At 52.8% G+C, this 24,918-nt stretch overlaps 8 protein-coding genes and 1 non-coding gene across 12 annotated transcripts; 4 read left to right on the top strand and 5 right to left on the bottom strand.

Moving 5' to 3' along the window:
- Positions 1 to 1,614: 1,614 nt before the first annotated feature.
- On the bottom strand, positions 1,615 to 1,688 carry J3458_020810. The gene has a single exon. It is a non-coding gene; the product is annotated as a tRNA-Val (tRNA).
- A 1,149-nt stretch (positions 1,689 to 2,837) lies between these two features.
- J3458_020809 (uncharacterized protein) lies at positions 2,838 to 3,537 on the top strand (the record flags this gene model as incomplete). The annotated part of the gene is made up of 2 exons (XM_066122251.1): positions 2,838 to 2,906; positions 2,944 to 3,537. The coding sequence occupies 2 exons, from the start codon at positions 2,838 to 2,840 to the stop codon at positions 3,535 to 3,537; spliced, it is 663 nt and encodes a 220-aa protein (XP_065972878.1).
- A 128-nt stretch (positions 3,538 to 3,665) lies between these two features.
- J3458_020808 (uncharacterized protein) lies at positions 3,666 to 6,199 on the bottom strand. 2 transcript variants are annotated; one of them, XM_066122250.1, is made up of 3 exons: positions 5,058 to 6,199; positions 4,076 to 4,997; positions 3,666 to 4,019 (listed from the first exon to the last, which is right to left on the bottom strand). In XM_066122250.1, the coding sequence occupies exons 1-3, from the start codon at positions 5,323 to 5,325 to the stop codon at positions 3,782 to 3,784; spliced, it is 1,428 nt and encodes a 475-aa protein (XP_065972877.1). In that variant the 5' UTR covers positions 5,326 to 6,199; the 3' UTR covers positions 3,666 to 3,781. The 2 variants fall into 2 exon arrangements, with proteins under 2 accessions (XP_065972877.1, XP_065972876.1); XM_066122249.1 differs by having other exon boundaries at positions 3,666 to 4,997.
- On the top strand, positions 6,181 to 8,090 carry J3458_020807 (uncharacterized protein). The gene is made up of 4 exons (XM_007813238.2): positions 6,181 to 6,545; positions 6,603 to 7,089; positions 7,169 to 7,477; positions 7,535 to 8,090. The coding sequence occupies exons 1-4, from the start codon at positions 6,281 to 6,283 to the stop codon at positions 7,746 to 7,748; spliced, it is 1,275 nt and encodes a 424-aa protein (XP_007811429.2). The 5' UTR covers positions 6,181 to 6,280; the 3' UTR covers positions 7,749 to 8,090.
- Positions 8,091 to 8,413: 323 nt separating this feature from the next.
- J3458_020806 (uncharacterized protein) lies at positions 8,414 to 9,954 on the bottom strand. Its single transcript, XM_007813237.2, has one exon. It carries the CDS (start codon positions 9,649 to 9,651, stop codon positions 8,833 to 8,835), a length of 819 nt encoding a protein of 272 aa, XP_007811428.2. The 5' UTR covers positions 9,652 to 9,954; the 3' UTR covers positions 8,414 to 8,832.
- Positions 9,955 to 10,479: 525 nt separating this feature from the next.
- Positions 10,480 to 13,644, bottom strand: J3458_020805 (uncharacterized protein). 3 transcript variants are annotated; one of them, XM_066122247.1, is made up of 9 exons: positions 13,457 to 13,644; positions 13,103 to 13,398; positions 12,764 to 13,038; positions 12,498 to 12,703; positions 12,172 to 12,428; positions 11,766 to 12,113; positions 11,522 to 11,704; positions 10,886 to 11,464; positions 10,480 to 10,831 (listed from the first exon to the last, which is right to left on the bottom strand). In XM_066122247.1, the coding sequence occupies exons 1-9, from the start codon at positions 13,539 to 13,541 to the stop codon at positions 10,769 to 10,771; spliced, it is 2,292 nt and encodes a 763-aa protein (XP_065972874.1). In that variant the 5' UTR covers positions 13,542 to 13,644; the 3' UTR covers positions 10,480 to 10,768. The 3 variants fall into 3 exon arrangements, with proteins under 3 accessions (XP_065972874.1, XP_065972875.1, XP_007811427.2); XM_066122248.1 differs by having other exon boundaries at positions 13,103 to 13,596; XM_007813236.2 differs by having other exon boundaries at positions 10,604 to 11,704; positions 13,103 to 13,596.
- A 2,605-nt stretch (positions 13,645 to 16,249) lies between these two features.
- Positions 16,250 to 17,650, top strand: J3458_020804 (uncharacterized protein; the record flags this gene model as incomplete). The annotated part of the gene is made up of 1 exon (XM_007813235.2): positions 16,250 to 17,650. One exon carries the CDS (start codon positions 16,250 to 16,252, stop codon positions 17,648 to 17,650), a length of 1,401 nt encoding a protein of 466 aa, XP_007811426.2.
- Positions 17,651 to 18,282: 632 nt separating this feature from the next.
- On the top strand, positions 18,283 to 20,010 carry LAP4_3 (vacuolar aminopeptidase 1; the record flags this gene model as incomplete). Its single annotated transcript, XM_007813234.2, has 2 exons — positions 18,283 to 18,669; positions 18,736 to 20,010. The coding sequence occupies 2 exons, from the start codon at positions 18,283 to 18,285 to the stop codon at positions 20,008 to 20,010; spliced, it is 1,662 nt and encodes a 553-aa protein (XP_007811425.2).
- SYG1_5 (Signal transduction protein) lies at positions 18,765 to 23,811 on the bottom strand. The gene is made up of 5 exons (XM_066122246.1): positions 23,437 to 23,811; positions 21,435 to 23,242; positions 21,294 to 21,383; positions 20,950 to 21,244; positions 18,765 to 20,865 (listed from the first exon to the last, which is right to left on the bottom strand). Exons 1-5 carry the CDS (start codon positions 23,474 to 23,476, stop codon positions 20,228 to 20,230), a joined length of 2,871 nt encoding a protein of 956 aa, XP_065972873.1. The 5' UTR covers positions 23,477 to 23,811; the 3' UTR covers positions 18,765 to 20,227.
- Between the last annotated feature and the right edge of the window lie 1,107 nt (positions 23,812 to 24,918).

Here is a 24,918-nt window from a genome sequence, read left to right as displayed (position 1 = left end):
GCAGGTCACGCCGACGTTTGCTTTGAACCAACTATTTCCGTAGTATTGGTCCATAGCCTGCTGCCACTCCATGGCAGTATCCCAGACCACGTTGTGTTCAAGATCGAGTGCAGAGCAGGGGGCTCGCTCTACGCGTATGATTTTATGACGGTCGAGTGTAAGGAAGCGGGCGAGTCGTGGACCTCGGCATTTGAGCAGTGTATTAGACACTGCGAGAACACGCACAACGAGAGTGGACAGGTCTGCGTTATGATTCAGGTGCGCATGGACGTCCAATTTTATCATTGGGGAAACGCAACGTTGACTCCACGGAGCAATACCTTGCACCTGCGGAGTGATGTGCAAGAAGTCGTGGAGTGGGCAGACTATGTTAAGGCACACCCCTTCCCAGTCGTTAATTGATGTCCCATGCTGCATGAGTGGTCAACAAGTCCTCAAGTTCAGAGATGGTTCAGCGTCAGATTTGCACATCGTTTGGACATAATACACCTCCGCTCATACACTTCAAGCCACTCGGGTGCTCTACGTCAACCAAGAATAGAATATGGAGTTCGCATGTCATGTGTGCTTGGTACCCTCGCTCTGGCTTGTAGGACAAGCCGCTCATCACCCCATTAAAAACGATTTGAGATTCTATAGGGCAAGTTTCAAACCGGTGCCTTTTAACCTCTTCAATGCTCATCTTCACACCTCCATCTTTCCACGAGAAAAGTGACCCCAGGCCAAGTTCACAGCCTAATTTAGCCGACGCAACGAAATTGGCTGTTGCATAACAGAGAATTTTATCCTGAGTCTCGATAGGAAGGCTGTTGATTGAACTTGGTTGTGGCTTAGTGCCGGTTGTATTGGTTGCCCAGAGAATCATGTCGTTAGCAGCATCGGATGCAGGAGTGTCGCCAAATAGTGTCTCGGATCTCGTCCACACTAGCTCATTACCGTCGGCCTTGCAAAGAATGACTTCCCGAAGAGTCAAGATTGCATACGTCACCACGCTAGTCGTAGAGTCTCCGAGCGATGGACGACTGTTCATATGTTGTAGTTATCATCTCCAGGCCTTCTCGGTATTCACGCGCGAGGGCAGACCATAGTTGCCAACAGGTAATGGTGTCCCGCGACCACCTCTTTCAAGGCCATCTGCATTCCATCTCTACTCTCTGTATATGCGATGCCGGGCAGCGCCAATGCGAGCCACTGAGAAAGTAATATTGAAAAATGAGGTGCGGCGATCTTCTGGAGCCAAGCAAAGATATAAGGGTACATAGAAGATGGCGAGGTTTTGTATGTTCTCCGCAAAGGGGTATTAGTATTAACAATACCGCAGGGCCCGCTGGGACCCATATCGGCAACTCTGCACGCAAGGTACAGTAGATCTATTGAGATCTGTTGCGTAAATGACAGTACGGAAAGAAGTCTTGTCCTAGTCGAAATCGCTTTAGTATTGGTTAAGCGCTGTTTAACTCCTCGACGAGCCCCTTCAGTTTGGCCAGGTCGGCATCTGCTAGTTTGTCTTTCTTCTCACCGTTCAAGTACGCTTGGAACGTGGGCACAGCGGAACGCCGGCCTTCTTGGAAACGCGGTGTAGCAACTAAACTGTAAAAGTGCCAAACAAAAACGTGGTTTCGCCCGGGCTCGAACCGGGGACCTTCTCGGTGTTAGCGAGAAATCATGACCAACTAGACCACGAAACCAGTTATTCTGAATGCATGGTGACAAGGGACAAAATACAAGCTAAGAACTTTGCAAGCTGAGTTGAGCCGAGTTGCCGTCGGGTGATTTTACAGGCAAAATGTCAACTCAGGTATAATGAATGTATTGATGAGGAATTTTTTCCATGTAGTGAAATGTTGCTGAATATGTCCACTCCGCAATATAGCGACCGCCCGGGAACTCTCTCTTGGATTCATCAAAGATCAGATTGTATTTGTCGTCTTCAAGCTACACGGCTCTAGTTGGTGCAGTTGCTCCCATGTCATTTATGAGCCAACGGAAATGATCTTCACGACGCCGCATCTGTGTTGGGCATAATTATTTCAATAATGCCAAAGGATGGAGATCCGGTTCCATTATGATTGACGGATTTAGGCGTCTCTTATGGCGCTGCAGATAACGGTTGAGCGGGCTCCTTGCCACGCAGTGGCTTGATTCCGGGTAGGGTTACATTTGCGACGTCAATATGGCGAGACATGGTCACCCCGTTGCTGAAAATGGGCACATGTTGCGAAGCCTCACTGGACGGAAGGACGTTGAACGTATAATTGCCCTTTGAACACCGTCATGTGGGCTTGAATTCGATGATAAACGGCTTCAGAAGATGGCCGCACCCTCACCTCACCAGGTGCAAAAGTTGTCTGGGGAAGAGACAAGAGACGACGAGGTATGACGACATGTCGGTCGTATCTTGTCCCCACGTAACCCACCCGAGCGCACGAGGGTTCTTGGCACACGACTCTGGCCTTTCTTTTCAATCGAGAATGGATCTGTCATCCGCACGCCAAAGGGGTGGACGAACCTCACATGGGGGATCTGACGATGCAAATTCGGCCGGCGCGCAAGTCTGTGCTACCGTGTCATTCGCTTCGGCTCTATCGGCACTGGAAGCTGTCAACTGGTCCTCGACGAGAGGCTCGTCGACGCGGCCTTGTCGTTAATCCACCAGTCACAATGGAGCTGCATTTGCTTGTGCCTCCTCGAGGTTGATTAAGGTCCGACGAGACTGTCAGCTTCGATTCCTATATAAACCAGCCCAGTATCGACATTGTTTGCCACATCGGCCATCTGGTATACAAACACACAACTCAACTCCATCCTCATCTCGCGCAAGAAAACATCTCAAAAAGATGCTCATCTCCGTCGCCGCCCTCAGCCTCATCGGCCTCACCGCCGCCTCTCCCCTCGGCGAGCGACAAGTCGTCCCCAACTACCCGTCAAAATCTACCTCCAAAGGCTGTCACCGACCCTTCCAAGGACTTCCAGCCTCCCGTCCACAACACCTACGTCTCCAGCATCCACGTCGGAGCCGGCCTTGCCCACGTCGGCCAGAGCGCAGGCACTGGATCCGGCCGCATTTTCTACCAGAATGGCACCGTGGCTGAGCAGAGGTACAGCCAGTCCAACGTCCTCTCCGACGGCGGCGCTCCTCTCTTCCCTTCGGGCCTCAAGCTGGTCAAGGACCCCAACTCTCAGACTGTTTCGACGGCTCACCTGGACGCTGGTCCTGGACTGGCCGGCATTGGCATTACTCGCTTTCCCGTGCCATACGCCTTCCTGTACCCCGAGACGTGGGTTGCCTGCAACGAGAGCCTGCCCTACTACCGGGATACGTACTTTGTTATCCTCAAGCAGGCCGAGGCGACCATTGGTAACGATGGTTTGATTCACCGAAACATTCCTGACGGCTGCGCTCCTGTGCGCCTGGTTCCCGAATGCACTCAGCTAAACGACCTACCTGCTGGTTCCATCTCCAGCCACGAGTACGCTCTCGACAGCGAGTGCTACCCTGACGTGAAGTCTCTGGATTGGACACAGTACGGACCGTAGACGGGTCGGTGATTGACAGGAAAGAGCCGGCGAGGCATTGTATAATATGCTACTTGCATTGGCGGATATCAAAGCGATGTATGTAGTACCTTGGATTTATAACTTAATATGCTAATTTGACACCAAGAATATTGACAAAATCGATATTTTGTAATGGTACCACGTGGTTGGACGTGCTGCTGTCTCATCATTCGTGTCTTTGGTACTAGGATAAAACCACTAAACACTGTAAACCATGGCGACGTCACACAGCAAATCCCTCACTTTTTTCATCTCTGACGGTGACTCGCCTCGCCCTCAGCTTGCCAGACTCATCATGCTCGGCATCCCATTGACCTATCTCGGCAAGCGGCACTTTGACAAGTCTATGTGAGAGAACGCTATCGTCTTCAGCATGCGTAACCTCGGTCCGAACGCGATATCCCCTCCACTTGGGGATGACATACATCCACGCCACATAGTACAATCCACATAAAATGATGCTGTAACAAAGTTAGACATGCCCGGATATTCTCTTCTCGGGTCGACAAAAACTTACACGCCAATGCCGACTACGCAGTACGTAGCGTACCAAAAGCTCACATCGCCAGCATACGGTCCTCCGTTGGGCGGCCACCAGGGCATCACCAGGAGGAACGCCTGGACCAAGTTGTAAAACACCAAGAGCACGTCCCAAACTCGAAACTGCGATTTTGGCAGCTTGTTGCGGCTTCGACGCCGTCGAATAACAAAGACACCCAGGGCCATTGCCAAACCAAACACGGCATCGGGGTACGTCTTCAAACTGACAACAAACTGAAACGCGTCGCCAGCGGGCGGCGCCACAATCATGACAAACGTCATGAGCCATTTGAGCAGATACGGGCCAATTGGTGTCCCGAAAGGCTTCGTCGCCACCCAGAAGCTGGTAAATGGCAGCACGCCCTGGCGACCGATTTCGCGGATCATGCGAGACTGGCCAACCAAGACGGCCAAGAGGTTGCCAAAGGCGCTCAGCATAACGAGCACATTGAGCGCCGTTTCAGCAGCCCCCGTGCCGAAAACCGTCGTGAAAAACACACCGGCCGCGATTTCCTTGGACTTTGCGAATTGGGCCTTGTCCACGGCGGCAAAGTAGGCAACGTTGCAGAGTATATACAATATCGCCACAATCAAGACGGAGGCAAAGCCGTGCTTTTTGATGGACGGGATAGGGTTCTTGATTTCGTTGACCACGTTGAAGGCGTTGGAGTAGCCGCTATATGCGAAGACGATGCTGACCAGCGCGGTGGACAAGTCGTTTCCGTTGGTGGTGGTACCTTGGAATGCGTTGTCAAAGTTGGCGCCGGGGTTCGGCACTCGGGACACGTTGCCGCCGAGGACGACCAGGCCGGTGATGCTAATGAAGACGAGGGTGATTATCTTCAGGATGCCCAGTATATTGACGGCCCACAGGGAATACTTGTTGTGCGCAACGACACCTGCTGAATGTTAGCAGTGTGGCGTGCAAAGCGTTGTCAAGGCAGCCTTTGCAGACGTACAAATGACGGCGAGGGAATATGCCGCGATGGCAACCCCCTTCATTTGCCAATCAGACGGTGTTGTCCCGGCAATCCGCCAGACATATCGCGACAGCACGATGGCGTTGCTGCTGCTGAAGGACAGTATGACCGACTGGACGGCGAACGCAATGGGGAAGAAGTATTTCGGCCGGGGATATGCTTGCTCAAGGTAAACTACTTCAGATCCACTGCGGTTGGGGAAATAGCTGGCCAGTTCGAGGTAGGTTCCGAAGCCGGCAAAGGCCATGATGGCGCCAATGGTCCAGTATATCAAGGCCAGCCCGACGGAGCCAGTGGCCTTGAGAATGCTTCCAGCTGCGGCGCGTTAGTGTGGTTTTGACCAAAGAGATGGCGGGTTCAACGGGGCGACTGACGCGTTGAGAAGATTCCAGTGCCAATCATCTGATTAACATTGAGAAAGATGATGGTCGCCCATCCCACATGGTATCCTAGGGGGGAGTCTCTCTCGACCGGAGCACCAGCAGCTTCTTGGTAGGTGGCCTCGGAGCCGTTCCCTCCTTTTACGCGCGTAAATGCAAGGTCTCCGTCATACACAATGTCCGATGAGCTATCGGATGCGTATGCGCCGCCGGCAGCCTCACCCGGCGGCGGGACCGGCGTCGAGCTGGACGTCTCCCAGAACCGGAGGCCCATGGTGTTTTGCGCTTTCAAGAGACCGTCCGGGACAATATGCAGAGCAGAAGAGTGTAATGTATAAAACGCGCCCTTTGATAGACATCGTCTGAGACAAAATTAAGCTCAACTCCCTCCCTTTTAGCCTTTGCTACCTCCCCCCGCGGCGCTTTTCCTCATCGTTTCTCGTAATCACGCAAGAGCACCCTTGCACTGGCACCTCGTAGTGGTTGCAAATACACGTGGCATACTTAGGTAGACTGCATGATAACAGCATACATAGGTTGCATTGTCGAATGCTAGGCGATTGCCCGTTTGGAATACGTAGCCAGCCATTGGTGGATGCTGTCACGAAAACACATGGACTATCCGACTATCGGTTGCGACATTGCACCACCGCATCTCGCCATTGGAGGAGTGTGGATGGGCAGACATGCGCGGCATGATGATCCGTACACTAATAAGTTCCGTCCGTCCCCAACAAGCGCGAAACATGTAAATATTGTCTTTGTGAGCTGCAAATAATCGCCGCGGGCTAAGTCACCACAGTAAAATACTCATTGCGGGAAATGGCGGCGACGACAGCCAGCAGAACAGGTCCTCTGGGACAACCTGACATTGCGTACACGCCCAACTGGGACACGTACCAAGAGCGCATCAAGAGACGCCAAGAGACTGAGAAAATCGATCGCACTCTTCCTGACGGGTTTCCGCAAAAGCTAGAGTCCAGCTTGGCATGGACCGGGGCCACAGTCACAGACGAGTACGACTGGTCCTACGAGTTGAACCAGTCTGAACTCAAAGAGATTCAAGAAGCCCTAGATTACTTCAAAAGTAAGAGTTAAAATGGTCTGAAAGCAGAAACCGTGTGCGTCCTCTGACGCAAAGCAGGTCTGAACAAGCCGCTCGGCGAGATCAGCCAACTCACCTTCCCCCTGCCCAAACTCCATCCTCGCCTGCGATCCATTTCCGCCGACGTGCACAACGGCCACGGATTCAAAGTCATTCGTGGCATTCCCATCGACAAGTACACCAGAGAGGAAAACATCATCATTTACGCAGGCATCGCCTCTCATGTGGCCAACATTCGAGGGCGGCAGGACCACGAGTACAATGGCCGCCCGGCCGATGTCGTTCTCGCGCACGTCAAGGACCTGTCTACCCACGCCGACGCCAAGAGCATCGGGTCCCCCGCGTACACAACTGAGAAGCAGGTCTTCCATACGGACGCAGGCGATGTGATTGCCCTGTTTGCCCTGGCTGCGGCGGCCGAAGGCGGCGAGAGCTTTCTGTCCAGCAGTTGGACCGTGTACAACGAGTTGGCAGCCACAAGGCCAGATTTGATCCGAACGCTGGCCGAGCCCTGGGATGTCGATGGGTAAGTTCCTCCCCTGCCCTACTGTGGAAATATCGGGGGTGAATCCTCAGGAAGAGTCTGGTTTCTCATGTGATTGCAGATTTGGCAAGACTGGCCCGCCGGGATATCTGTCTCGACCGCTCTTGTACTACCAGCCTGCTGAGAACAACCACCCCGAGCGCGTCGTTATTCAGTATGCTCGACGGTCATTCACAGGCTACTGGGGCCTGCCGCGCAGTGCCAACATCCCGGCCATCACGGAGGCGCAGGCCGAGGCCCTTGATGCGGTGCACTTCACGGCGGAGAAGCACGCACTGGCTCTCGAGTTTCGCCCCGGCGACATTCAGTTTGTCAATAACTTGAGTATTTTTCATGCCAGGGGAGGGTTCCGCGACTCTCCGGAAAAACAGTAAGCGTCCCGTATTCTCACTGGAAAAGCTTGAATTCGCCTCTGACTCCTATGCAGACGCCACCTTATCCGCCTGTGGTTGAGAGACGAGGAGTTGCATTGGGACACGCCTGCTGCCCTGCAGAGTACCTGGGATAGGGTATATGGGAATGTAACTGCTGAGAATCAAGTGTTCCCTCTGGAGCCGTCAATTCGGTCTGCTTCTTACGGTACAAAGGCGAAGCAAGAAGCGCCTCCATTGTCATCTGCGGCCGTCGCCGTCAGCGCTTAATTAGCCGTGCTTTTAGTATTACATGTGATAATGCTACCACCTCATTACATCATTCTGTTTATTTAATTATCTCACATTCCTGATGGAATGTAGTATTACCTGCGGGTTTGGCCAAGTATGTTGAATGGACTGTCTGTGATTAGACGTCTAGAATTCTCCCTAGTAGACTGGATAATGTTCGCGCTGATGGATGGTGGTCATAAATCATTTCCCAGTAGACAGACGGTCTCATGGTAAACGTGCAATAATGAAAGCAATCTATAGGACCTATGCACAAATCCCAAGGACTGATTATCATCAACCACAAGCGGGTCTCGGTGTCCGGTTTAGTCCAAACCTCGCTACCGGGCATGGCCGGTATCTAAACGTAGGTATGAAACTGAGCTTATACCTTCGAGTTCATGTCTGACACTCGACTTGGCCATGTGCAGATCTGGGCATGTCGTAGCTGTTTGGTATCCCTACCCGGTGTAGATGTTGGGTTTCTCGGGGTTTACGGATAAAGTACTTCGTAGGCTGGTAGGACTCGGTGTGTGTACAACAGTCTGAAAAGCTGTACGCGACAGCTTCGAATCCATTGTGATTACGCACATTCAGCAGAGGACGGTATGCTTGGTAAATAATGTATGATTGCATACTCAGACGAGTTGCATATATTATGTGCCAACAAACTCCTCAGCGTACTCCGTGTTATTACCCAGATCCACACAGGGCTAGTCACGCCGGGACGAGAACCATTGATTGGATGTGTTTAAATTGAAGTCAAAATGTTAGGCGTGCCTGGTGGTACGAGTATTCGTTACTGGAATTTTTAACATTACAATTCCGGCCAAACTTATTCGCAAATAAGGTCCTTAGCAACCAGTTGTCGCGGGGAATTTGTGTAAATCCAAGGAATCGGTCGCACCTACGCGTACTGCGCAGTTTCCCTGTCACTCCATTCCCAGAGTCGTCTAGGTGCAGACTTGTCATTAGTTGCAGACTCCTCAATTGCCTCTCGCAAATCGTTTCGTAGAATATCGTTGCCCCTTCTACCCCACGGGATTACAAACATGCCACCATCCTCCATCTTGATATCGGGGCTTCAACCGGCATATAGCTCTGTGTAAGCACCGAGCCGAGATGGGTAGCTAATCAGCTTGGCAGTCAATAAGTCAACTGGTCCAAGATGGCGGGAGAGCTCGGTGGCGAGGTTGCCTGGGTTGAAGGCGACGCTCAAAATACCATCACCTCCATGCCGCCTACTAAACTCGGCGGCGTAAAAGTTATTGGCTGCTTTGGTTTGGCCGTAATTCGTGGACTGCGACGAAGTAGTCTGCGGTGCATCGTCCTCACCAAGCCTGACGCCCCCGGCGGGTGACAGCAGATTGGCGGTGATGGAGCTGGCCCAAATGACGCGCACTGAGCCTGGTGGGCTAACGAGAGCCGTCTCTTTCAAGACGGGAACGAGACCCTTGGTGAAGAGAAATGGTCCTAAGCAGTTGGTAGCTAGTTGAAGCTCGTGGCCCTGCTTCCCCTTAGCATCCTTGGGGCACATCATGACTCCAGCGTTGTTGACTAGTACGTCGAGTCGCTTCTCCCGTGCAGAGAATTCCTCCAAGGCTGGCTTGATAGTGGTCAAGTCCGAGAGATCTAATGATAAAAATTCAAGTCTGCCCTGAGAGTCTGGGTGTTGCGCCTTAATTTCTTCAATGGCAGTCGCTGCCTTTTTCTCATTTCTTCCAGCAATATAAACGACAGCATTATGTTGATAAAGGATAGTGCTCAGCTCCTTCCCAATGCCAGCATACCCTCCAGTTACTATATGTACCTTTCCACTTTGGTCCGGCAGATTATCTTCTGTAAGAACTGGCTTCGGGATGAAGAACGACTGGGCAAAGGCACCCCGGAACATTTGGACCATGGCTGTGCGTGAGTGGTTCGTGGTGATGAGGACTTAATATGGTCGTTCAGAAAGATTTGCATTGACCACAATGCAAGATCGTGATCTGGAAATGGATGCTGGACTGGGGCTGTTTGAATAATTGCAGTCACGCCGTTGCTGGGACTATAAACAGTCGCACCAGAGCTCAACAGTGCGATGAGACACAAACATAGACTGTTGGACAGGATGCTGAGCTGATGATCCAAGGCTTGGGACGATAGCAAGGATTTTGGATGCTGTGGTTTTCTTTGTTCGTGCAATGGTGTTACCGCGTGAAATTGGTTGGCAAATCGCAGAAAAAAACACCATCAAGGTTGGAGCTGCCTGTGCGGGCCCCGCGGCAAGGGCTCTGGGTCAGTTCTTTCCTATTGTAGACATGACAATAGACTAGACTTCACATGACAATGGTCTCGGACGATGCGTAAAAGTACCTCGGTACCTACACGTATTCACCTGGTCATGTCTTCAACCTGCCATCACTCTGGGGCTTGTTCACCTGGCAATTCTCATCACACCGGATAGTTCCTCCATCATCAATTCTCTACAGTCTACCGAATACACCCCTGACTTCGTACGACGAAGTACAAGCAAGGTCAGCGTTGGCCGGGCCGTGCCGGGCCGCTTCCCCCCTGCCGCGTCCACACAGACCAGAATGCACCACTTGATCTCTACAGTGGGTGTGAACAAGACTCGCTTCGAGTTGCCAGGCTATACCGACTCCCGAGTGGCTGTTGGCGATTCAGCTGTAACATGATCATCCAAAATACGCGGGAAAAAAAGAACCAATCACGGAGCTCAAGCGCGTGTGATGATGTCTATGATGCGGAGCAGTCTCGATCGGTAGTTGTCTCAACGAAGCATGAGACGGTCCACGCCAGGCATGTCATGGTATTCTTGCACCATCAGTCCCAGAGGCAGCTGAGCAAGCAAGCGCAATCAAGGTCACCTGGCAGTGTTTTATTATGACAGTCCTAATACTAATATCACTAGCTCTGGCGAATCCCAGCACTTTACTCGAAAGTCTCAAATTCCGCCGCACTTGTCTCAACACTTGATTACTTTCCTGGTCATCTTATTAAGCTACCTGCCACCGATCTCACGGCATTTTGGCCCCCTTGGCAAGCTTCAAGTATCGACATGCCTTCCAGTCACACGTGTTCTTGCGTTTGGTCAGCATCAAAACTTCGAGTCCAAATTCCAGGGGTCGCCTTACCGTATGCACCGTCGTACCCCACCATGAGAAGTCTTTCGATGCCCCTGTATATATCACGGCAAAGAAGATCAAGATGCCTGCAATGGCCGTCGAGCAGTCCAGCGCTGCACTAAGAACAAAGTTGTATTTATTCCACCAGGTCTTGTAGTTCCTCTTTACCAAGAGGCCGAAAAGGAGTCCCACGACAACCCAAGCACCATAGTTCGTGCCTGAGGCTGGGGGAATGTATCCCATCCCGCCGAGGAATAACGGCACATGTACGCGGCGCAACCATTTAGCATTCGGAAATACGCGTCGTAGGCCGTATACAGCAATTGGTAGAAGAAATCCAAGCAGGAAGAACCAGAGAAGAGGCCGATACGACGCTCCAGGGGCAAAAAACTTGCGAGGCCCAACGGCCCCCCATACCATACTGGTGTTGAAATGAGTGCGAGAAAATGGGCAAGTGAACCCATTAGCCGCTTTGAAGGTGCAAATGTTGGGTATATGGTTAAGAGCCCAGTTTATCACCGCGACTTGAGAAACAGTACCAACAACCAAGCCCACCGCCTGTACGAGGAACAAGTGGCGGGGGGGGATCTGCCCTTTCTGTCAGCTGCTTCGCTCAAGAATCGAACGAGATATAGTGATACTTGCATTGCAGTAAATTCCGAGCTTAAGATCTTGCGCAAAGGCAAGACCTTTGGTAGTGGATATAGATCCGAGGGAGAAAAACCAGATGTTAGCAAGGACTTTCCCTTCCCAAAGATATCCAGCAACCAGGCGGCAGAAGAGCTCAATGCTAATTCTTGTATTTGTGGTTGCGAATACCCAAGCAATCTGTTTTCTTTTGTTAGATTTGAGTCCCAGAAATGCATTTCAATACAATCGATTCACGCACCGGGATGAAGAAAACAGCGGATATTACAAATGCTAGAATTGCGCCGTACCACCGCAGTTGTACGGCGTAGTATTCACAAGAAAACATGGCAAAGAACAATCCGAGAAGAGTGGCAGCGCCGTACCACCACAAAGGTGCTTGTGGATAACGCGAAGACCAGTCTTGCCGAGCACTTTTTTCTCCATGTGTATCAGAGGCTCGATTCGGCCACAATTTTGTTTCTCGGACTTGCCGCACAAGGCCGCCAAGCTCCCGTCGCTTTTCGAGAAACAACCATGTGAAAAGGGACGCAAATGTTGCAAAAGCGAGGCCGAACTTGTTCAACGCATATGTTACGGGCAATCGGATCTACATGTGGTGTAAGTCAGTTCAGCTTTGATATAAGTGAAGGCAGCACAGAACATACGTCCGAGTAAGCAGCAAACTTGGCCTCATCAAAGGTGAACCCATTCTTGGCATTTATCACCCTTGACACATTGTACACCTTGGCGCTATTGTCAAATATTGAGTTGCTTTGCAAAGGGAGGTAAGCTGACAGCCACGTGTTGGAGTAATATAATGCCGGCGTTATGATCCATATCCAAAAAACGACAGCCGCAAGGATATTGAAGATGACCCAGGTTGGAACAATGAGGGGCGAGCCGATGTACGATATTTGACTCCCTATTTCAGCATGTTAGTACCCTTGATGGAGCTCTACCATGGACTAAGGGTCCAAACGTCAGTGCTTACAGTCAAAGGTAAATGGGAGCAGCCCCATTCCACTCTTCATGCCAAAAACTTGGTTGACGACTGCGTTCTTTGGCGCAATCCAGCAAATCCAAGTGAAATAGCCAAGAGCAGGAAAGATCAGGTCGGGAAACCAGTACCAGACAAACCCGGCAGTAAAGGTCCACAGAAAGAACTTGTATCGCGTCGACCTCCAAGTACAGGCGTGACTAGACGACACGGACTATAAGTCGGGGATTTATGGTATTAACTTACGTTAGACGACTTACCTCGAAACGTTTTGTTTGCTATTCCCTCCATGCAGGGCGGAGTTGAGAGCAGTATTGCCTAAAACCCCAGGCCAGACCAACTCAGGCGGCTCTACGACGAGGGAACGGGCGAGACCAGCAAAGCCAAAGCCAAACAGAATGGTGGCCAGTGTGATCATCAACTCAAAGCCCCAACCTGCCTCGAGTCCGTAAAAGACTCGTTGTTCCGTCAAAACATCGGCACTAAGACGCGTCATGTAGCTCAAGTTGGCAAGAATATAGATCAAGATGTTCTCCTAGAATACTTGCTCAGCGGGTCTTGTACTGTCTATCGTACCGTATACATTATCGAGCGCTTACCTTGTGGTTGAACCGACACGGGTTCAAGCTGTGGCGTGTGCCGAATACTGTGATGCCCCAGTCTGGCACCACGAGCTCCCAGGCTTTGCCTACCGGATAGGCCAAGAACTGGATCGCCGATTGAGACAAGGAGACGGATGGGAACCGAAAGGTGTAGAGGGTATTTACTCCGCTTCCGATGATGCAAAAGCCTATACCGATAAACCACATCCTCAGAGTGAGACAAGGTAGATTCGGGTCGTCGCCGCTCATGTCGACGCCGGCGGCCGAGAGAACATCGCTATCCGATGCACGGTCTTTTGAAACAAGTCAGTACCCTTGCGTCAGAAGGAACAAGAACAGCTGCCCACTTGCCGTCGAGTTGCTTGGAGTTGTTCTCGGCGTCTTTGTTATTTTGTGATGCATCGACGGTCAAAGTATCGATGGCTTTGGGATCCATGTTGAGGTCTGGTATGGCGATGCCGCACAAGAATGTCGCTCTTCCAACGTGCCCAAGATGGCAATCTGATGATCAGATAAGATGAGATTTTCCATCTTTTATCACAGAAGAAACAACTGCAGAGTAAGCATATGCCTCGTTCCACTCCGGCTGGCAGGGTGGACACTGCAGGTGGACCAAGAAAGCGTAGCCCCCCTTGGGAACGAAATTGCAGCATGGTGTTGTATTCTTTCTGCTGCCGATTAGCCGTGAACGGTGGAGAAGATTTCCATAACCAAACAAGGAAGAAGATGCAGAATGAAATGTAATTGGTGATTCGGGACGAGCGTCACGAAACTCGAAAACGCCAAGAGATGATGGTCCTGATCCGGATGCTGGATATCCTCGGGGGATGCCAAAACTGGCAAATAGTGCGGGAACAAGTTGGAAATACCACCTTGACCAAATCTTATCAGATGATTCCATGCCTATGAGGAGCGAATGGAGGTAGGTGGTTGTCCCCGTTGCAAAGAAAATGCTGTTGTACACCGTGTATCCTGAATATTTGGTGTAGAAATGTCCACTTATCTACAGGCATCAGGGCCAAAAGACGCAAGCGAAGTCTTCTATCGTCTCCGTAGACCATCAGGGATTTTTTGTGCGGTCATAGTTCACCCCGCAATGTGCGGACTGTCTTTGGCTAATGGAGTTTTCTTCCATGTGTGTGGTGCATTTCGCTCCGATGAGGAAAGAACCTCTCGGCAAGTTTCCGAGACAGCAGTATGCAGCACCGCACGGTTCAGGACAAAGCTGACCAGACAGCATAGTACTTTCGGGACCGAGCGGCTGAGTGGGCAGATTGGGCAATCTACCCGGCGTTAAGTCGGCTTTCACGACGATTTGTACGTTCGGGAAGCCCAACCCGGAGTTGAGCTGAGTTGCTGCGTAAAGCTCCAACTGCAGGTCCGCTGTCGTGGAAACGCATGAATGGCAAGGACAGGCGGTTGTTAGTTGCGGCGACAGTCAAGCTTAATTCAGTTTTATTTAATGCTTGGACCGGGAGGGGCTTAACTGAAGCAATGGCGAGTTCCGCAGGTGCAAGAAGACGTCGTCTGTGTCCCAGCGCGGGAAGGCCCCAGATGTCGTCCAAGTGTGCGAATAAAACAAGCGGTAGGCTCAGCATGACTTTTTCAAAGTACCACACATTGTGGTCTTGCTGGCTCTCAGTTGCATATATCACTTGTCCATCCAAATGGCTTGACTATGAGTAATGGCGGAGGGAATTGACCATCCTGCTTCATCTTTCCTCGCCATTGACTGTGCCGGGCGAGAGAACTGGACGCCCTTTGCAATGAATGGCGATATTCGAAAATAACCAAGAATGGGCTGTTGACTTTCCAGCATCGGCGCGCCCTCAACTTCAGCCTCGGAAATGAACGACCTCAATGTGCAATCATGCTCAAGGTCTCCCTACGCCATCTCTTTTCCCCCGAACCAACATCATTGTCCGTATCCTCCAACAACAGGCGACACAGGATGCTCGCAAAACGGCCACCTCTATACCCGTAACCAAATCTGCAGTCATCGCCCTCCGAAAATAAAAGACAGGCCTTATGGCCCTCCCGTCCCCTACTACTCTGAGGGCGCATGGGCGCGGGGCATCTACACCGAAGACACGTACGTCGAATTTCTCATCACGTCCATCTGGGGCCCGGAAGAATGACACCAGACTTTATGGCGCTTTATAATTGCTCACTGAGTCACTGCCATCAGGGAATGGGTTTGGGTCACGGGCGATACAGCTGGCCATTGAGCATGTGAAGACAAATCACCCGCAGGCGAAGCTGGTAAGACTCGGGCCTTGAGGCGCCGAGTTCTCCGATGAGTTTTACTGGAGGTTAGGGTTAACGGGCCTTGGGGCATCCCGATGGGAAGGGGGAGATTGAGGTGGGATTAGACCTGCATCACAGCGCATGTCCATGCTAGCGTGGTGAGCATACGATGAAACGACTACATTGTCCTGTCTAACCATACGGCAGGAAGAGCATCATGTGTCTCACCATTCCCCCGCCTCGGCTGCCGACACTCTCCAAGATTTCTTCCCCAGGGTTTCGTCCCCGGATTTGCTTGCCCAGCTTCTTCTTCCCAGGCCGTTCCTGGTTCCACCTGTCGCTCAGACACACCAGTCTCTTCCTAGACTAGTCGACTAGTCAACTGGTGGGTTGCAAAACGGGATAGAAGCACACCAAAGCTGCAGTAGCGGATCAAGGGGATAACCATGTATTATCAGCTACACAGTGATTTTCCAGCGCCGGCGTTGGTCGACGTCGTCCAACGCCTGCTTGTCCTAGACAACTTGCCACGTAGGGTTGTACTGTTCAAAACTTTAGGCTGGCACCAGCTCTCGGGTTGACTAGAGATGTAACCATGGTGTCTAGGTACGAGAATAGCAGTGGCATTTCAGATGCGACAGAGCAGAGCTTCGCAAGTATCCGAGTGAGGAGGAGCCAAGACCGTAATGGATGACACCCAGGCAAGCGACGCTTTATACGGAGAGCGGGGAGTTATATATACATGTATAGATATATTAATGTTGTGTCCTCTTTGGAATGTCTTGATTCATGGCCTGCTCCCATGGACCCCAAATAACGTCTTGTTCTTTCAAACCTTGTATCTCAGACGAACCTTGACTGGGGTTCTGATCATCCCTCTCAGCAGCCACCGTCACCATGTCCCGCATCCTCTTGATTTCGCTGTTGCGCTTCCTCGGCCTAGTCGCCGTCAGCCTCCCTCTCGTCTCAAGTCGGGCGTTGAACCAGCCACGAGCTCTTCCCCCAAGCATAGATCCCTTCTATAAGCCGCCTACGGGCTTCGAATCCAAAGCGCCCGGCACCATTCTACGCCAACGCCTTGTTATATCGTCCTTTTTCGGACTCATCCCAGACCCGGTGGAAACATGGCAACTCCTCTATCGCACAACAGCCATCGACGGCTCGCCCATTGCCACAGTGACGACAATCTTTAAGCCTCTCTTCCCCAAGACGGACCGCTTCGTCTCGTTCCACACGGCATACGACAGCTCGGCCTCCATTTGCAACCCCAGCTACAGCTACCAACTGGGTGCCCTGCGGGTTGACCTGATTTCGTCAGCCGAGTTTCTCCTGTTGCAGACCTACCTGCTCTCCGGCTACATCGTGGCGTCACCAGACTATGAAGGGCCCGATACGGCCTTCAGCCCCGGCCGACTCGAGGGCATGGGCGTCCTAGACGGCATGCGAGCAGTGGTGAATTTCGAAAACACGCTGCACTTCTCCACGTCCACCCCCATGATTGTCGGCGTCGGGTACTCTGGCGGCGCCATCGCGACCGGCTGGGCGGCCTCCCTGCAACCGACGTATGCCCCAGAGCTGACAGTGAAGGGCTGGGTGCAAGGCGGCACGCCGGCCAACCTAACGGGCATCCTGACATTCATCGACAACACCCTGTTCAGCGGCTTCCTGCCCGGCGCCATCAACGGCCTGACGAAACCAAGCGCGTACGGCGCGCAGCTGGGCGCCCTCGTCGAAAGCATCGTCACGCCGCGCGGCCGAGACGTGCTCAAGTTCGCCAACGCCAACTGCGCCGTCGCCAACCTCATCGCCTTCCCGGAGCAGTCGGTGCTGTCCACCGGCATCCAGAGCCTCGGCCCCGGCCTCCTGCACCACCCGGACGTCGTGGCGGTTCTGCAGCAAAACACCATGGGCGTCCACAAAAACGAGACGCCCAGCGCGCCCGTGTTCGTCTACCACGCCAGCAATGACGAGGTTGTCCCATACGCAAATGCCTCTGCCCTGGTTGACACGTGGTGCGGCTACGGCGCCAACGTCAAGTTCACCACGTTTGCCAACGGCGGACACGTCACCACCGAGGTCGTCGCCATCCTCGACACCCTCCAGTTCGTCAAGGATGCCTTTGCCGGCGCGGTCCCCGGCGGCTGCTCGCGGAATACGCAGCTCAGCAGCACGCTGAGCCCCGTTGCCCTCGGCGTGGCGCTCGAGCCGTTGCTGACAGCGCTGGTCGGGGTGCTGGCGACCGCGGGCAAGAATGACGCCAATATCTTGAAAGACCTCAAGATGCTGGGCAAGCACTGAGCCTAGCACTGGGCAAGGTGGCCGGACTCTAAGGATGAACGAATTGCACGCATCTGCTGTGTCGAATGTGCAGTGTTGTATATAATGGCCCTAGTTTGATGAAATTGCTTCACGGGGCTGCAGTGCCCACTAACTTGCGCACATCGCTCACAAATAGTGTCTGATGTCTCAGCAAATGATGCTGTTGCGTTTTGTAGAAGCTTCGGTATTCCGTAGGGTGGAATGGTGGTTCAATGTTGACATTGTTTCTCGTAGGGCTTCAGGGGTCGTCCCCGCGTTCATGCTACGTACCTTGAGGACCCTTGGGCTTGATAGACAAGGAGCAGATCCTGGATTGGTTCAATACCTCTATGGAGTCGCGACTTCACACGGCCATGGCGACTCGGTGCTCCGTAGTTGACCAGAGTCTGGGCGCCAACATTGAACCGCTTCGTACAGGCCAGTCTCACTCAGTCACATTGACTCGGACCCACCTCGTCACATTGCCGTCCATCGCCGTCACTGTCGGCCTCTTCCTCTCCCAACTCCCTTCCCCTTCTTTTTTCGCATCACTCGCCGCTGACCAGACTCTGCTGTCCCGACTCCCACCACGTCCATTCCACCCTCCCGCCATTGCACACAAGTAGCGAACAATGACGAGACGGACGCCCATGCCCAGCCACCAGCCTTCTGTGCTGCCGATGCGTCAGCCTCCAGCGTCAGCTCCAGTTCCCGTCACCACCACCACCACCACAACCGCATCCCCCAAATCAAAGAACTTCATCCTCGCCGACATGGACGGCCGCACACCCCGCGAGAATCGCGCTTGCGCAAGCTGCATCTCCAAGCTGACGTCCAGCGAAATCGGCCAGGTCAACTGGCATCTCGCACAAGACCAGGCCTGCCGCCTCTGCCAAGTCGCACAATGCAAACCCGAGGCCTTCACCAAGCCATTCTGCGACTTCCTGCAGGAGAATCCCACCGTGTTCCACACCGTCGACTACTTCAAGCGCAAGTTGAGTGACAGCGGCTTTGAGGAGGTACGCCAGACACAAACAAACTCCAAAGTTGATTGGCATCATCAAAACAGTACTAACGCATCGCAGCTCTCCGCGCGAGACTCTTGGAATGGAAAACTTCACCCCGGAGGCAAGTATTGGGTCACCCGCAACGGCAGCACCATCATCGCCTTCACCGTCGGCGCCGCCTACAAGCCCGGCAGCGGCGTGGCCATGATCGGCGGACACATCGATGCCCTCACCGCGCGCCTCAAGCCCATCAGCAACCGGCCCAGCAAAGCAGGCTACGTGCAGCTCGGCGTGGCCCAGTACGCCGGCGGTCTCAACCAGACCTGGTGGGATCGCGACCTCAGCATCGGCGGCCGCGTCGTGGTCCGCGACCCCGAGACCGGCAAGACGTCCACCAAGCTCGTCAAGCTCGACTGGCCGATTGCCAAGATCCCCACGCTCGCGCCTCACTTTGGCGTCGGCATGTTTGGCAACAACAACAAGGAGACGCAGGCCGTCCCCGTCATCGGTCTCCAGAGCTCGTCCCAGCAGGACGCCGAGCCTCTCGGCCCCGAGGGCGCCTTTGTCAACACCCAGCCGCCCAGGCTCGTGCAGCTCATCGCCAAGCAGCTCGGCATCACGAGCTACGCCTCCATCCTCAACTGGGAGCTCGAGCTGTACGACAGCCAGCCCGCGCAAACAATGGGCATGGACAGGGAGTTCATCACGGCCGGCCGGATCGACGACAAGCTCTGCTCCTGGGCCGCCCTGACAGGTCTCCTTGCCGCCGACACCAACCCCGACGACAGCTACATCAAGCTCGTCGCGCTCTTCGACGACGAGGAAATCGGCTCCTTGCTTCGGCAGGGCGCCCGCAGCAACTTCCTCCCCATTGTCGTTGAGCGCACCGTCGAGGCCCTCAACCCATCCACCTACGGGCCCGGCCTCCTCGGCCAAACGTACGCCAAGTCGTTCCTCCTCTCCGCGGACGTCACCCACGCCGGCAACCCCAACTTCCTCGAGACATATCTGGACGGCCACGTGCCGCAGCTGAACGTTGGCATAGCCATCTGCGGCGACTCAAACGGCCACATGACCACAGACGCCGTGTCGACCGCCATACTGCGAAGGGTAGGTGAGATTATCGGTGCCAAGACCCAGGATTTCCAGATCCGCAACGATTCGAGGAGCGGTGGCACAATCGGTCCTTCCTTGTCAAGCGCCATGGGCTGCAAGGCCGCAGACGCCGGGCTGGCGCAGTTGAGCATGCATTCTGTTCGCGCGACGACGGGTGCCCTGGACCCTGGCTTGGGCGTCAAGTATTTCAAGGGATTCTTGGACTTGTGGGAGCAAATAGACGGGGAGTGGTCCTGAAGCGGCGTCTTTATTTTTTTCACCATTGTGCATCTAGACGTTGGTATCATGGATGAGGAGTTCCAAGAGAGCATTTCTTGTAATGAAGATGGCGGATCACGCACACCATAGAGTATAAACCTAGACATACGATCTAGAATATAAAACTTGCAAATATTGCATGCGCGCTTTTTCATGCTACGGAAAAAATGACACCCACATGACGGCCCTCGCTTCGTCAACCTCTAGCCTCACCGGCCTCCAACAAGCTTGCTGCCTCGGCCTCATCTTCCTCGTCGTCCTCGTCGTCGCTCTGCTCAACGGCTTCGCCCTCCGCTGCTTCACCTGGCTTGCGCCTCTTCACGAAATCCTGTTTGTGCGCCTCGGCAAGGATCTTGGAAAACGACCGCGCGCTAATCGTATCCGCGCGCCGGCGCAACGCGCCCAGTGTCGACGCCACGGCCGTAGAGCCGCCCGTCGACTGCGCCAACTCGTGCCTGGGCTCGTCGCTCGTCAACACAGGAGACGTTTCTTCACTGGCGCGGTCCATGAGCGGTTCAATGCGATACGGGAGCGGGACGTCGCGGGACGCCTTGTACTGGGAGACGTTGGCGCAGTGTTCATTTTCAACGCGGAAAAGAGCCCACAGTCCGCGGCGGACAATCTCGACAAAGGACACGACAAAGGCGACTAGGGTTGAGTGCTGAAGGTCGTGGGTGAAGATGGCGTAGAAGATCCACGCGAAACGGAGCAAGGGGTCGACAACCATGATGAAGTAGTACGGCCAGCGGCGTTTGAAGGCCAGGATGTCGCGCAACGCAAAGTGCCGTGCGTCAGTTTGCAGGAGAGAAAAGTCCATGAAGAGATCCCATATAGCTTTGCTGGGTTCAGTACAAAAAGCCTTGGCGGAGAAAGAAAAAAAAAGGGGGCCCGGGGGGGGGACCCAAGATTGTTACTTACAGACGTATATACCGTTAATGGTGGAAAATGCTACGTAGAGGGCTAGGTTGGAGCGGGTGCCGTTGATACGGTACAGGGAGAGCATCACGGTAGATATAATGGTCATTATGTACTTGCCGCCGTTGACAAGATGGGGAAACACATTGCAAGTGTCCTTGTATCTGCGGATACATTGGAATAAGCGCCAGATGGGCGGCAGCGCCATGAAGAAGCCTAAGAGCCGGGAATGATTCGAGTTACATTGCGGTGGGTTGTCCCATTTGTTGGCGTATAGACAGAAGAATAGTTCGATATTCTGCGCTTGTTAGCGGAATTATTACCAAGATAGCAGCGGGGGTGCGTACGGCCATAGAGTATGTCAGTGAACAATACATGTCTCCGAGAAAGAAATCCCGGAATTCGACGGGGTAAAAGCCAGCTAGCAAAAGCCGCCACTGCCACGAGTCAGCTTGGTATTGCATCGCTCTGGATGCTGCGCAACTTACATGAGCATAGACAAACCATGAGCGGCTCTTGTGAGACAGCGTCGGTCCAGGGAAGAGTATAATGGCGGCGGTGATGGAAATCAAAAACACAGGATAATAAGTATAGAGCCAATCCGGACCGTATCGGCTAAAGTTCATCCACATAAAAATACCGAATAGTAGTAAAAAGAAGCTCGGGAACTCTGCAAGTCGTCGCCAATCAAGCACGCTTCGCTGGTCAAACTCGAAAATAAACCGGTAGTTGATCTTGTTTTTGGTCCATATAAAACAATTGATGCAAAAGAAGGAGAACATGAAGAGCATGAGGAAGTATCCCGCGTATAACTGCAGTAGGTAGCTGGTTTGGATTCGAAGATCGGCATCGCTGTCGAAAAGCAGCTGTGAGCCGGATACCAAGCCCTCGACAGTGAAAATAAGGCCGCAACCAATGAGAAATCCGTTGATAAATGAACTTCCGGATTCACTTCTTGAGCGCTTCGAAAGACTTCTGAGCTTGCCGGCCGCAAGTTTGTGATTGCCACGTTCAAAGTACCGGGCGTACAGATCTTCCACTGCTTTGATGTGCCCATCGAGAGTGTCACTATTCACAAACCAGGCCGTGTTGACCTTTTCATTCATGTAGCGCAACGCCGGCCGGGCATTAACAGCCTTGTCAAACTTCTTGTTGAGCTTGTGAAACGCAGTCCGATTCAGAAGTGCATACGACTTGAGAAGTTCCAGCCCACGGTAGAATTCCTGCAAAGCCAATTTCAGCTTGCGCTTGGCCGTTCGATACGACACGTCCTCCTTTTGCCGTCGCCTGCTATAGTCTCTCGTTGCATCACCGGCTGATGCGCTTGCTGGAAGGTATGGTGTGTTGGGCATGTTCCGAAGCGCCTTGGTGTTGGGTCCCGGCGGGAAGATCTTAGCCTTGAGCGGTTGAACCCATCCATTGAGGTTGTCCTTGGAGTTCTCGGCGTCGGTGTAGTGGCCATTGTCAGGGTCATTGTCATGATTCGAGGCTATTTCGCGAATGCGTCGGTTTCGCATTTCATGAAGCTGTTCTCGTAACAGAGCGAGTCGTTGCCCAGCTTGGTCCTCCTTGAGCTTGTAAAAGGACTCGACTTTTTCCAGTTCCGAGTCTAAAAATGCATAGAATTCTCTTTCCCTCTCTCGCACCAGGTCAAGTTCATTGATCCCACCATCCATCCACGGCATATCTCGTTTCATTGGGCCATATGCATTTGAAAGAATTCGCCGTAATTGTGATGGCGACTCTGCCAAGGCACCTCCAGTTATTGACCGTCGTCGTGCCGCAGGAGACTGTTCGACTGTGTCATTCCCAGCAGTCACAGATTCGGCCGTTGAAGCCCGTCGTTGTGTGGGAACTGTGCTGCGACTCTTCATCGTTGTGGTCGGTCTCAAAAGTCCCGAGGCGTCGGAGGCACTGATGGCGGGTGCCGGCAATGCAAAGTCATGACTGACCTTGTCCTCGCTTTGCCTCAATGGGCTATGATTTGGCGGCGTCGGCACAAAGCTCCCATAGTGCAGGTCGTTGCCGTCGCCTCTCAATGCTTCGTCCTCGTCTGCTTGGGCAGCAATTGGGATGGGATTTGATCCAGGAGTAGCAGATCCATTGCTTCGATTTGGAGCCCGGGGAGCTGGGCCAGACGTTGAGGTGGGCAAGATTGAAGTTCGGCCATGGTTGCTCGATCGAAACAAGGACTGAGTACGGTTTGCAGATGCCCTCGGTGTTCTATTGAGTGCTCGTGAGACGGCTTTAACGTACTTCTTGCCAGCCTTATAGTTGAGGTACTTGATGCGCCATTCTAGAAAAGAGAACAAGGGGAAAAGGGAGGAGAAAGTCAGCGACAACAGCTTCGTTCTTCTATACAGACAATGTCCCAAATTTTGCCAGCATCAATTGATGACACGGCAGACACAGCGTCTCCTCGCAAAACCAAGGCACGCGTGCAAGCAATGTAAAAGAAGATTTCAGTCTTGGCAGAGGAGGAAGTCTTACCTGGGACGGCATCTCTCTCGAGCTCCTTGGCAAACTTCATGGCCGGCGGTTCAGCTGCAGCGCAGCCTTCAACTGATGCAGGTGCATGTGCGAGAGCTCAAGTTGAAGAATCAGGACCGAAGTGGCCAAATCTTGGGGAATTACGGGATGGAGAATGGCGCTATTGTACTCCTTCCTCGGTAGATATCTGAGCGAGCGACAAGTGAACACGCTGGCAAGACGTGTGAAGTTGGTGAAGTTGTGAATGGTAATCGAAATTTGGCCACGGACTGGCATGTCAATGTTGAAGAGCAAATGGAACAAGGTGGAACAAGACCTCTCAGAGGCGATATTTGCACAACGTGCCCTGACCATCTCAGACACCGACCCACCAATTTGGACCTGGAGTCTCTGTTGAAAAGCTCAAGTGGCTAATCAGATTGCACCTGAGTGGCTAAAATGGTCATGCTGGTGGTTGCAGGTGGATATAATCGGGGGGTGGGGGGTCGTCTTGGATGTGCGCCGCCACCGATCCATGAGCCAAATGTGGCTCAAGCCGCTGCGCATCGAGCAGATTCATCATGTTGAACGTCGGTAGTAAATACGGGCCAGTCGTCGGGGATTGGGCATACATGTAATGACAGCCCTCTACGATAAGTTCTACTATGTCAACTGGTCCAAATTACCCTTGGCATTCAGGGATTTGGTCCTCACCTCGAGCACCGTCCGCCAGTCGCCTCCGTCGCATATATAATAATCCATGATGCGTCGCGATGCCCTTCTTTTGCCTCATCATCAGCCACTCGTTGCCTGGCCCGTTTCCCACCCGCTCTAACCGTCCCAACGTGGTGCTCGCCTTGTTTTTGGCCTGCCACACCGCTCGGCATGCTAATACATATAGAGAGATCGTGTGGCGAGAGATGGGTCGCGTGAGGCACTACTATCAAGTTTTACCAGCCTTTCTCACCATGTCGGACGGGCCAATTGGAGCCGTGCCGCACGTAGCAACATCCGAAGCATTGGAGACCCGTTTAGTGACGTATTATTATTCCGGGCATAACCACCTCTTTTTTTTTTTTTTCTTTTTCCGTTCCCCTAGTTAAAAATCCACCACCATGCCATCAGCACCAACCAACAGCGCTCATTTTCATAATTTTCAACTAGTAATATCAGAGGCCTAATTATTGCAAACCCGATCAAGGCTTTATCATAGTGCTAGTACTATGTTCATCAGGTGCACGTCCACCATCTTTGCTCAAGGCTAGGCCGGCTTGGCCACCAAGCAGTCAATATATCTCATTCTTTCCCTGTCATCTTTAAAAGCGCATGTCTTTTTTGGTCGCCTAGTGTTATCAATTTCTCATCGTGTACCGTGCAAGTTCCGTCTTCATGACCCTGTCTGACACTTTTTACCAAGTTGCTCATTTTTTTTGATGCCCGATGTACGTCATGATATTGAAAGTGGACCTCTCAGCCTAACAAGTGTCTACATTACCGGCACCT

This window comes from Metarhizium acridum, assembly GCF_019434415.1.
Source record: "Metarhizium acridum strain ARSEF 324 chromosome Unknown scaffold_574, whole genome shotgun sequence".
Lineage (NCBI taxonomy): Eukaryota > Fungi > Ascomycota > Sordariomycetes > Hypocreales > Clavicipitaceae > Metarhizium > Metarhizium acridum.
This window is presented reverse-complemented; position numbering and strand designations above follow the sequence as displayed.